Raw genomic sequence first — 12834 nt, forward strand, 5'->3', positions numbered from 1 at the left:
CAGCCTCTGCCGAGGCCGGCTGCAGCCTGCCTTCTGTTGTAATAATTACAACTTGTTTGGGGGGGGCTCCACCAGTGTGTTTGATAGACATACCCGACAGTAGCTGCCAGTCAAATTGCCTCTGGTATCTGCGTGGTCACGTTCAGAGGGGAGAGTGACTTGTGCTCCTGAAGAGAGGGTTGTAATGACACTGGTCTCCCCTTGTGAAGTGGCTCTCACTGGCTGGACAGGACCGTGTGGGGAGACCATGGAAAGCTCTGTGTGTCTAGGAGCCCAAGTGAGAGGGAAAAGATTGAACACACTCCTGTCAGACCCTACTTCTCTCACACACGCCACAGATGGACCACACACACAGTGAGAGAGAAAATAGAAGAGAGAACATGAAAAATGACAACACTACCGAAAAGCTAAGCGATTTATAATCCTGATTAGGAGACGACATGAAAAATGACAAAGCCACTCAAACACTAAACAATAACACTGATTTGGAAACTAAAGAGACAACACAAGGGAGCGTGCATGAAGCCAATCGGCATGTATAGTCTTTCATCACTACAAAGCACTGCCACTGTTGGTCAGTCTTGATGAAACAACTCTGTAACACAATGACAGTGTTAGATGCACTATGCAAATGCCCCTTCTATCCTGGAGGGAGCAACACTGGTTGGGTATTCTCCAAGGTTTACACAGGGGACTCCAGCAGGCTTGTGTGTGCCTTATTGATGCATTGCTCAATGTGTGCCACATAAACACAAACAGATTGGATAATACAGAGGGGAATATGGGATTCATTTTGAAGCGTATGATTAGTGCGGCACAGCGGCTCTGTCCTGGGATAATTGTGTCTGGGCTCCTTTCGCTGTGGCCCTCTGGCTTACTCCCCCTGCCCCGCCCCTCCCCTCAGAGACTGTCAATCAACTCACTGGCAGGGCCGGGTAACAAGACAGCAGAGACACCGTCTGATACTTGCCACAGTAACAGCATCCAGCAGGTGAGAATAATTTAAATGAGTACCTAGCCAATCATCACTTAACAGACAATGTCACAATACTGGGTTTTACAAAAATTCAGTTAGGCTTGATTTTCATCACTTTGGTTGATCATTTTCCATTTATTAACACATTTCTCAAAACATGTTTAAACATGGTTTTTAAAATAATACAAACTGAGGCATAAAGAGTTGGTCTAACATACTGAAAACTACATGTCAGTAATGACACTTCAACATCCATGTCAGTATCTTCTGTCACAGAGATGCTCTAGTAGTGGCTACACAGAAGGGTCGCGTTCAGGTAGTTATTTTACTGTTTTTATAACATTTTCGCCCTACTGAACATGACCCAACAAAGCCATGGTCCAGTGCACACTGGTCTATCTGAGGACCCGTATGAGGTCCAGTCCAATGCGGCCCCGCTGAGGGTCCACGTTGAGCACCCTGACCTCCACCTTCTCCCCGGGGCCCAGGGCTAGGCTGCGTCTCCTCTGGTCAGCTGGCAGCTTGTCTGGGGTGATGTACTTCTTATGGATGAGCCCGTTGCGGCCCACTCCGATGTCCACGAAGGCCCCGAACAGAGTGGCGTTTTCCACCCGGCCCGTCAGAACCACCCCCTCTCTCAGGTCACTCATAGACACAATGCCACGCTTGAAGTCTGCCTTCTCGAAGTCTGCGGGGGAGTGAAAGAGAGAAGGAGAGAAAGGAAAGGAGGGAGGTTAAACAGTGGAATGAAGAACAGATATCATATTTCTAAGCAGGATACACAATATTTGCTTCTGCATACTTCCACATTCCTCACGGGCTTTGCTTTTTCAGTTTTCCATTTTGTCCGTTTTCTGGAGCATTAACTTCAGCATGGGCTCACGGTCCAGGAAACACTCATCTACAATTATCCTCTTCTAACACCCGAATCTCATGCTATCTGTTGACACAGCTGAGTATGCACTGAGACACATCACAACAGAACCTGAGCACCTCAACCTGCTGCTGAACCCATGACCTCCAGACGCTGACACCCAGCTCCCAACACACTACCCTACACACCCCTCTCTCATTCAATATGATTGACAGTCGCCCATGACTGATCTGAACTCACTGCACCAGTGCTGCTACCAGCATGCCCTTTAGAGACAGAACATGACAATGGAACATTTCTGTTCAGGATTGAAGCCAAGTCAACACTTGAGGCTGTAGATCGCTCCATTTCTCTACCGCACTTCATACTTGTCAGCAATGACCAGCCAGTCTACAAACTGATACACTTAGGACAGACAGACAGAGTGCCAGTGGTCTGGGTTGGGATTCTGGCATCTCTCCCCTCATATCATCCCCCACTCTCTCTCTCATCTACCTCCCCTTCATACTGAAGATCCAACCCCCTGCCCAGTTCCCCAGAGCCTGTGTGTTTGAGGGGCCTAGACTGGGCCGGGCAGCGCTCCAGGCTTTGATGTCCCCTGTCATCATTTGGAGGGGGAAGACCCAGGTCGTTACTGTCCTGCCTGCCGACAGATATATCATTAATGAGAAAGAGGCTCTTCTCTTTAAGGAGAAATCCAGAACTACACTGCCGCGTCCTCCACGGTGACCTCCCCTGTGGCGTCTAGTTGAGAAAAACTAAGATCATCTATAAAACCACAACACGGCCTCTGCTACAACCACTAGGTGAGAGAAGCACAACACTGTTTTCCTGCAGGGACGGGTGATAACAGCATATCACGTTTCATGACGAGGAGGAGGCATGCTTTTTGAGATGACTGGATCACTTTCTAACTGTTCTACAATAGGAACCAGCTGACCAATTTAACCAGCTGACCAAGAACCACAGAGCGAGAGAGAGAGAGAGAGAGAGAGAGAGAGAGAGAGAGAGAGACAGAGAGAGACAGAGAGAGAGAGACAGAGAGAGACAGAGAGAGAGAGAGAGAGAGAGAGAGAGAGAGACAGAGACAGAGAGAGACAGAGAGAGAGACAGAGAGAGAGAGACAGAGAGAGAGAGAGAGAGAGAGAGAGAGAGAGAGAGAGAGAGAGAGAGAGAGAGAGAGAGAGAGACGGAGAGGCCCAGTCTTATTAAATGACAGGTTGGGTCAGTGCTTGGGCTGGGCTGGAGTAGGATAACATTCATAACAGGCCCGTTGATATGGGTGAGATGTAGTAATGGTCCTCAGGAGAGGGGTCCAGTAAAGGGTGAATGGCTTTAGATACGGCCCAGGACAAGGCTCTGACACCAGACTTGTGTAATAGGACTATAGTGACAGTAGGTCTGGGACAGAGGTGAGGTTTTACCTTGGCGGATGTCAAAGCCAGGAGGCTGGGTGAGTCCGTCTATGATGAGCTGCAGTGTGTCTGGGGTGGTGTTGAGAGTTCCAGCCAGGGCCTCTAGACCTTGACATTTCACACTGGCCTCCACACACTGTCTGAGCTCTGGCCGGCCCATCTGGTCCACACTACCCCCTACCAGGGACAGGAAACTAGGGAGAGGAGAGACAGGGGAGTCAGACACAGCATCATCATAATGTATATATATAATAACATGGGATTTATATTTCGCGTCTTAAGGACCCAAAGTCGCTTATCAGGGACACAACACAATACAATACAATACATGGACTGGTGCATTTAACTACGAACAAACACAGACAGAGAAACAAAAAAGCCCTAAGTAATGATCTGGTGTCCTGCCAGCCTGCTGGTATGAGAAGCCTGCCTGCCGCCTGCTGTAGAGAAGCCTGCCTGCCAGCCTGCTGGTATGAGAAGCCTGCCTGCTGCTGTAAGAAGCCTGCCTGCCAGCCTGCTGGTATGAGAAGCCTGCCTGCTGCTGTAAGAAGCCTGCCTGCCAGCCTGCTGCTGTAAGAAGCCTGCCTGCCAGCCTGCTGGTATGAGAAGCCTGCCTGCCAGCCTGCTGGTGTGAGAAGCCTGCCTGCTGCTGTAAGAAGCCTGCCTGCCAGCCTGCTGTTGTAAGAAGCCTGCCTGCCAGCCTGCTGGTATGAGAAGCCTGCCTGCTGCTGTAAGAAGCCTGCCTGCCAGCCTGCTGCTGTAAGAAGCCTGCCTGCCAGCCTGCTGGTATGAGAAGCCTGCCTGCCAGCCTGCTGGTATGAGAAGCCTGCCTGCTGCTGTAAGAAGCCTGCCTGCCAGCCTGCTGCTGTAAGAAGCCTGCCTGCCAGCCTGCTGGTATGAGAAGCCTGCCTGCCAGCCTGCTGGTGTGAGAAGCCTGCCTGCTGCTGTAAGAAGCCTGCCTGCCAGCCTGCTGTTGTAAGAAGCCTGCCTGCCAGCCTGCTGGTATGAGAAGCCTGCCTGCTGCTGTAAGAAGCCTGCCTGCCAGCCTGCTGCTGTAAGAAGCCTGCCTGCCAGCCTGCTGGTGTGAGAAGCCTGCCTGCCAGCCTGCTGGTGTGAGAAGCCTGCCTGCCAGCCTGCCGGTGTGAGAAGCCAGCCTGCTGGTGTGAGAAGCCCGCCTGCCTGCCTGCTGGTGTGAGAAGCCTCCCTGCTGGTGTGAGAAGCCTCCCTGCCAACCTGCTGGTGTGAGAAGCCTGCCTGCCTGCCGGTGTGGCCAGCCTTCCGGTGTGGCCAGCCTTCCGGTGTGGCCAGCCTGCTGGTGTTGCCAGCCTGCCAGTGTAGCCAGCCAGCCGATGTGGCCATCCTGCCTGCCTGCTGGTGTGGCCAGCCTGTTGCCTGCCTGCTGGTGTGAGAAGCCTGGCTGCCTGCTGGTGTGAGAAGCCTGGCTGCCTGCTGGTGTGAGAAGCCTGCCTGCCTGCCTGCTGGTGTGAGAAGCCTGCCTGCCTGCCTGCTGGTGTGAGAAGCTTGCCTGCATGCTGATATGAGAAGCCTGCCTGCCTGCTGATATGAGAAGCCTGCCTGCCTGCCGATGTGAGATGCCTGCCTGCCTGCCGATGTGAGATGCCTGCCTGCCAGCCTGCTGATGTGAGAAGCCTGCCAGCCTGGTGATGTAAGAAGCCTGCCAGCCTGCTGATGTAAGAAGCCTGCTGATGTGAGAAGTCTGCCTGCCTGCTGATGTGAGAAGCCTGCCTGCCTGCTGTTGTGAGAAGCCTGCCTGCTGTTGTGAGAAGCCTGCCAGCCTGCCTGAGGAGCCGGAGTTACGGAGGGAGACAGGCAGCCCCCCCTGCTCCTAACCCATCTCCATCCATCCATCCTCTCTCCTGCTCGCTCTCTGTCCCTGCAGGCCAGTTCACACACAGGTGGGGTAAGCAGTCTTAATGAATGACTTTTTAACTGCGCTCCATGGTGGGCCGCAGCACGTGTGCCTGGCCCCCTGGCAGACCAATTGAGAGGCCTCAGGGTGAATGGGAGGAGGAGAGGGAGAGAGGGGGATTGAGGTGTGAGAATAATTATGCCCTAAATCTCTGGTTTCAGAGTCCCAGCTCATGCTCTCTCTGTTCATAAGTGCACACTGCGGGGACGTCACCCCTCACCTCTCCATAAATCACCTCTGTCTACGCAGGCTGGTAAACACCATCGCCACCGAGACCTGGAAGCCCGCCCCTGCTCAACCTGGACTGGAGCACTCAGCCGCCAGCAGGCAGGCCCATCCCACTTTCTGAATAATATCTCATCACTCCATGAATGAGCATCCATTCAAACTGACCATCACATAACATGATAGGAACCATCCTAGACACAATCAGAATGACTAAAATATGTGTCAAGAAACTACTAACAGGTGCAAATCCAGAACTCTGAATCTAGATCTGAATTGTAATCCCTCAAAGTGTGCACTTGTACAGAGCAGACAGCCAACAGACAGTACACTCTTAGAAAGAAGCTGGTATCTAGAACCTAGGGGTGTAGGCCCAAGGGATGGGGTCAGACTGGCCAGAGGTGCCTGTAGGATTGCAGGGGGTCTGAAAGGTCTATAGGGGGTTGTGGAGGGGGGGGGCAGTAGGAATCCAGGCCACAGCTGAGGGCAGGAGGACCCGCTAGGCAGCTATCGTCGGTGATGGATGTCCGTCTGTTGTCGTGGAATCCTGACGCCAGCTACTCAGCAGCAGCTGTCCTCCCTGTGACTGACAGAGCAGGTGGGTCCAGGCCACACCCACTTCCTGTAGCTGCCCCAGAGGACGACTGCTGCTGGAAAGACACATTCATAATGTACACACACAGAACCTACTCTTATTAATACACAGACATGCACACACACACGTCTCGTTGACAAGTGCAGTTGGCTGTGGAGATGTAACTCTACACAGGCTGTGTACAAACTGTACAGTGCAGCTGTAGGGGTCTCTGTCCAGCCACGCTCACCCCTTGCCGTTCGACCTCTGACCCCGAGCTTGTCTCTGGACTGAGATGAATGGTGCCCTTGAACTGTGGCCTCTATCTATCCAGACCCTCCAGTGTCCTTAAGAACTAACCCACAGACCTGGTAGGATCCTCTGGCACTGAGAAGGCCAGACACAGGGATAGAATGACCACATAGGAGAAACACTCCCTAATAAATAGAGTTTACAGTCAGTCAGTCAGTCAGTCAGTCAGTCAGTCAGTCAGTTAGTAAGCATCCTGCTCAGCTCACCAAGGTAAAGCATAAAAAAGAAAAATAGAAAAGTCCCCTGAGTGAATTATGAGGTTCTGAAAAATAGTGAAAAGTACACACGGAGCACATAGTAACAGACTTGCTGGGTCTCCATGTTGGCTCTCCTGGCTGGCTGATGACTTCCAGCCTGGCTCAGTTAGAGTCACGTGGCAGGCAGGCAGCTCACATCACTCCAGATCACTTTACCTCTCTAGCCACACAACACGGAGTGTGCATGTGGGCTCTGTGTAGCCCGATCAATACACACTATGGTCAAGTAAAGCACAACATACTGAACCAAAGCATACAAATACAAATACACACACACACACACACACACACACACACACACACACACACACACACACACACACACACACACACACACACACACACACACACACACACACACACACACACACACACACACACACACACACACACACACACACACACACACACACACACACAAAAAATTCTAAAAAGAAACACACACACAAAGCTATCATGGAACTCAACCAATGCCCCCCAGCTATCATCTATCTAGATCAGGCAACAAACCAGACAAAACAAAACAGTAAAATAAGAAGCCTTTCTTCAGAAACACCCCTCTCCCACTCTCCCTTCCTCCCTGATTTCTGTGCTGGTCATCAGAGCCACAGAGGTAGTGTGTCTCTCCTGGAGGGGGTAGGGGGAACACGGGGTGATTTATGAACAGGCACAGCGCAGGCCCTGGTGGTGGTTGTGGCGGGTGGGCGGTAGGGTGGCGTCTTTGGTTTGGGCGGGGGTGTTCTGCAGGGCTCGGGTTTCAGCCTGGTGTGTTTGTGTTTAAGGGGTACCAGGGAGGGAGCTCAGCCATGGGCCTCTGCTTCTCGCTCGAGGCCCAGTGAGTACCCTCTCCACCTCTCCTCTCCCTCTGGGTGGTGGTAATGAGAACCAGTGGTGACGGGGCCAGAGCGCTGGGCGAGGCCCAGTGAGTACCCTCTCCACCTCTCCTCTCCCTCTGGGTGGTGGTAATGAGAACCAGTGGTGACGGGGCCAGAGCGCTGGGCGAGGCCCAGTGAGTACCCTCTCCACCTCTCCTCTCCCTCTGGGTGGTGGTAATGAGAACCAGTGGTGACGGGGCCAGAGCGCTGGGCGAGGCCCAGTGAGTACCCTCTCCACCTCTCCTCTCCCTCTGGGTGGTGGTAATGAGAACCAGTGGTGACGGGGCCAGAGCGCTGGGCGAGGCCCAGTGAGTACCCTCTCCACCTCTCCTCTCCCTCTGGGGGGTGGTAATGAGAACCAGTGGTGACGGGGCCAGAGCGCTGGGCGAGGCCCAGTGAGTACCCTCTCCACCTCTCCTCTCCCTCTGGGTGGTGGTAATGAGAACCAGTGGTGACGGGGCCAGAGCGCTGGGCGAGGCCCAGTGAGTACCCTCTCCACCTCTCCTCTCCCTCTGGGTGGTGGTAATGAGAACCAGTGGTGACGGGGCCAGAGCGCTGGACGAGGCCCAGGGCTACACACAGAGAGAGGCTGGGTGGGCCTCAGCATAGAGCCTGTCCAGATCCACCTTGAAGGAGTTAAGAGAGTTGACCCAGTCTATTACACAGCCAGCCCGCCAGCCAGCCAGCCAGCCAAGTGGGCTCTCAATCATCACTTCTGTACCGCATACTGAACAGTAGGTGAATATTTTTGATAATATTTACATTTTAGTCATTTAGCAGACGCTCTTATTCGGAGCGACTAACAGGCGCGATTAGGGTTAAGTGCCTTGCTCAAGGGCATATCGCAAGATTTGTCACCTAGTCGGCTCGGGGATTCAAACCAGCAACCTTTCGGTTAATGGTCCAACACTCTGAACTGCTAGGCTACCTGCTGCCCCAATTGATAAAGTGTACTGCACTGTTGAGGAGAGCATTACATTGTGCCGTTTACACCCTGTATCCTGTGCACGTAACAAATAAACTTTGATTTGATTTGTGGACTGAAGATCTGACACTCAACATCTATGACTGACACTACACGCATGACTTTTACTGGGGTAGATGATTCACCGTAATTGTCTCATTATGTTCAGTGCAACTCTTAAGTACACTATGTACTGCAAATAGTCTACTCTAAAATCCAGTTCTATGCATCCACACTATTCAATGCAGACAGCAGGCCATTGTGGATGGATGACTGTGTGTGAGTTTGGTTATATCTGTGTGTGTATTAGTCGTTCCCAGCGGTGTGGCTGAGTGTATCAGGTTCATCACATTAGAGCAACAGGATCCTCCATGACTGCCTGCTGGCCCACGCCTCACACATCAGCTGTAATGCAACAGTATCAGCCCCCAAAACCCAATAAAGGCTGCCACACGCCTGCTAGGATCAAATGTGGGATTGATTTAAGCCTCTGTCCTCCCCCATACACTGTACCAGGATCTGTGATATGTGTTAAAGGGAGGAACAGCGTAGCGTTTTAATATAACGCTCAAAGTCACTGTGAGATTTACCTTAAAACCTGTTTTCATTTACAGTAACGGCTGAGCAGATAAGATTTCACTAACATCAAACAATAAGGAACTGTTAAAAGGAGGTTCCAAGTATTTGCTTATCTGGCCTCTGAATTGTACTGCCAGTATGTGTGTGAGAGAGGGGTAGAGATCGGGGAAGAGGGGAGGGTGCCAGAGAGGAAAAGAGGGATGTGTCTGTGAGCTGTGTCCAAATGGGTTACAGATTGTTGGGAATCTCTCATGCTTGTCAGTGTCATTATAAAGCCATCGTTCAGACAGACGCCGTGTTCGCTTCATTAGTCTCAAGCCATTCCTCCAGCTCTGGACACAACCAGGGCTCTGGGGCTGGCTAACCCACATACTGTGCCACACTATATTAGGAATAACCCAAATTCCCTCATTTCCAAAATCATGACTTAAATTCTTCCAGTACTGAACAGCTGCACAGATTTTTCTGGGAAGAGAGAGACAGAGAGAGAGAGAGATTGCTTGCTAGTGGTCACGCATGGTCTAGTCAACCCATTCTGTCTGTATAATGACAATTGGCAATAAGAGACCAGCAGCATTAAGACCAGCAGCATTAAGAGAACCTCCTCCATTAGGACCAGCAGCACTAAGAGAACCTCTTCCAATAGGACCAGCAGCATTAAGAGGACTTCCTCCATGGCCGCGCCTAGGACCCCCGGCAGCAGCATTAGAGGCCCCCAGGCCGCAGCTTCCTCCATTAGGACCAGCAGCATTAAGAAAACCTCCTCCATTAGGACCAGCAGCATTAAGAGGACCTCCATTAGGACTAGCAGCATTAAGAGGACCTCCTCCATTAGGACCCGCAGCATTAAGAGGACCTCCTCCATTAGGACCAGCAGCATTAAGCCTCCAAGGACCAGCGCTCCTCCATTAGGACGCAGCGAGGCCCCCCATTGGCCAGCAGCAAGAGGACCCCTCCATTAGGACCAGCAGCATTAAGAGAACCTCCTCCATTAGGACCAGCAGCATTAAGAGAACCTCCTCCATTAGGACCAGCAGCATTAAGAGAACTTCCTCCATTAGGACCAGCAGCATTAAGAGAACCTCCTCCATTAGGACCAGCAGCATTAAGAGGACCTCCTCCATTAGGACCAGCAGCATTAAGAGGACCTCCTCCATTAGGACCAGCAGCATTAAGAGGACCTCCTCCATTAGGACCAGCAGCATTAAGAGGACCTCCTCCATTAGGACCAGCAGCATTAAGAGAACCTCCTCCATTAGGACCAGCAGCATTAAGAAAACCTCCTCCATTAGGACCAGCAGCATTAAGAGGACCTCCTCTATTAGGACCAGCAGCATTAAGAAAACCTCCTCCATTAGGACCAGCAGCATTAAGAGGACCTCCTCCATTAGGACCAGCAGCATTAAGAGGACCTCCTCCATTAGGACCAGCAGCATTAAGAGAACCTCCTCCATTAGGACCAGCAGCATTAAGAGAACCTCCTCCATTAGGACCAGCAGCATTAAGAGAACCTCCTCCATTAGGACCAGCAGCATTATTAAGAGAACCTCCTCCATTAGGACCAGCAGCATTATTAAGAGAACCTCCTCCATTAGGACCAGCAGCATTAAGAGGACCTCCTCCATTAGGACCAGCAGCATTAAGAGGACTTCCTCCATTAGGACCAGCAGCATTAAGAGGACCTCCATTAGGACCAGCAGCATTAAGAGAACCTCCATTAGGACCAGCAGCATTAAGAGAACCTCCATTAGGACTAGCAGCATTAAGAGAACCTCCATTAGGACCAGCAGCATTAAGAGGACCTCCTCCATTAGGTCCAGCAGCATTAAGAGGACCTCCTCTATTAGGACCAGCAGCATTAAGAGGACCTCCTCCATTAGGACCAGCAGCATTAAGAGAACCTCCTCCATTAGGACCAGCAGCATTAAGAGAACCTCCTCCATTAGGACCAGCAGCATTAAGAGGACCTCCTCCATTAGGACCAGCAGCATTAAGAGGACCTCCTCCATTAGGACCAGCAGCATTAAGAGGACCTCCTCCATTAGGACCAGCAGCATTAAGAGGACCTCCTCCATTAGGACCAGCAGCATTAAGAGGACCTCTATTAGGACCAGCAGCATTAAGAGAACCTCCTCCATTAGGACCAGCAGCATTAAGAGAACCTCCTCCATTAGGACCAGCAGCATTAAGAGGACCTCCTCCATTAGGACCAGCAGCATTAAGAGGACCTCCTCCATTAGGACCAGCAGCATTAAGAGAACCTCCTCCATTAGGACCAGCAGCATTAAGAGAACCTCCTCCATTAGGACCAGCAGCATTAAGAGGACTTCCTCCATTAGGACCAGCAGCATTAAGAGAACCTCCTCCATTAGGACCAGCAGCACTAAGAAAACCTCCTCCATTAGGACCAGCAGCATTAAGAGGACCTCCTCCATTAGGACCAGCAGCATTAAGAGAACCTCCTCCATTAGGACCAGCAGCACTAACAGAACCTCCTCCATTAGGACCAGCAGCACTAACAGAACCTCCTCCATTAGGACCAGCAGCACTAACAGAACCTCCTCCATTAGGACCAGCAGCACTAACAGAACCTCCTCCATTAGGACCAGCAGCGTTTGGTAACAATATAGACTTGTGATAATAGATAGAGTGAGGCTCTTCTGTCTAATTTAGTAGGAAATGAGGCTCAACAGAGAAAATAAAACAAACAGAGGGGGAAAGGTGTATGAGAGGGGGAATGAGGGAGAAAGAAAGGGAGTAAAGCAGGGAAGAGGGGGGGTGGTTGTGAGAATATGACAGGGTGATTATTTGCCCTCTCCTAGTTGTAAGTGGTTTTGTTAAACCTCTAACCCCTATGGGCCCCTTTAATGATAGATCACTGAGGCAGAGAGACAACCCTATCTGTACACCCCATTTGGAGCAAAATGAGTCCTGCCTGATGAAGTTCTTTCTCTTTTCCACATGTAAAAATACATTCACGCTAGCAGTGAAAGGCACATCAACATGCTAAGAGCCAATGCTAAGTGTCAGGTTGATGTAGTCTAAACAGATTTGAGTGACTGCAGCTGCAGGGTCCAGCCCCATTCAGATAGACAGCCACCCAGCCACAGAGCTGCAAAGCCCAGGGCAGATGCTCAATGTGCTTTTGATATCAGCACCAGCAGCGCTAACAATCACATCTCACACAGCACAGCGCCACAGGACCAGATGCTACCAAGATCCTCCTCACACACGACTACAAGCAGTAAACACACACACACACACACACACACACACACACACACACACACACACACACACACACACACACACACACACACACACACACACACACACACACACACACGTTTGGCTCCCATGTCTGGCCAAATCAAAACCAAAAAAAACTATAAGCAACCATCCCCCAATGCCCCCAGAAGTAGCCTACAAGCTGGGGTAAAATTGAAGCTCACGTTAGTTGGAACATGCTTTGGGGTGGTGGGTGGTGGTTGTAAGTAGTTCTCACCTCCTGGCCACAGCATAGGACTCTGGGTGGATGCAGGTCTGGTCCAGAGGGTTGGGCAGGGTAGGTACAGCAGCTGAGGCTTTGCTCTTTCCCTTCCCCTTGGCTGCAGGCTTCTCCTGGGCTGCTTGGGCTGAGTTACCCCCTGCTGCATCACTACCAACACAACACCACACTCACTGAGTAGAGGATGGGAGAGCATCTCAAACAAGATTGGGTGCAATTCCATTTTCAATTTAGTCAATTCAAAGTCATGAATTGAAATATCCTCATAATAAAAATAAGAATCATTTCAGTCAGCGCTCAGTCTATGTCCATGGTGTAACTAATACACTTTTTCCCTTGAGTGGG

At 51.2% G+C, this 12834-nt stretch overlaps 1 protein-coding gene across 1 annotated transcript in view; it reads right to left on the bottom strand.

The window, feature by feature from the left end:
• Window positions 1–1081: 1081 nt before the first annotated feature.
• srbd1 (S1 RNA binding domain 1) overlaps window positions 1082–12834 on the bottom strand; it is an 87592-nt gene continuing 75839 nt past the window's right edge. The window contains exons 17-19 of the mRNA XM_014179990.3: window positions 12487–12639; window positions 3275–3459; window positions 1082–1664 (exon numbers count right to left, since the gene is read on the bottom strand). Coding sequence (XP_014035465.2) covers window positions 1372–1664; window positions 3275–3459; window positions 12487–12639 — 631 coding nt within the window. The 3' untranslated portion in view covers window positions 1082–1371. The remainder of the gene's footprint in view (window positions 1665–3274; window positions 3460–12486; window positions 12640–12834) is intronic.

This window comes from Salmo salar, chromosome 28, assembly GCF_965601325.2.
Source record: "Salmo salar chromosome 28, fSalSal1, whole genome shotgun sequence".
NCBI lineage: Eukaryota > Metazoa > Chordata > Actinopteri > Salmoniformes > Salmonidae > Salmo > Salmo salar.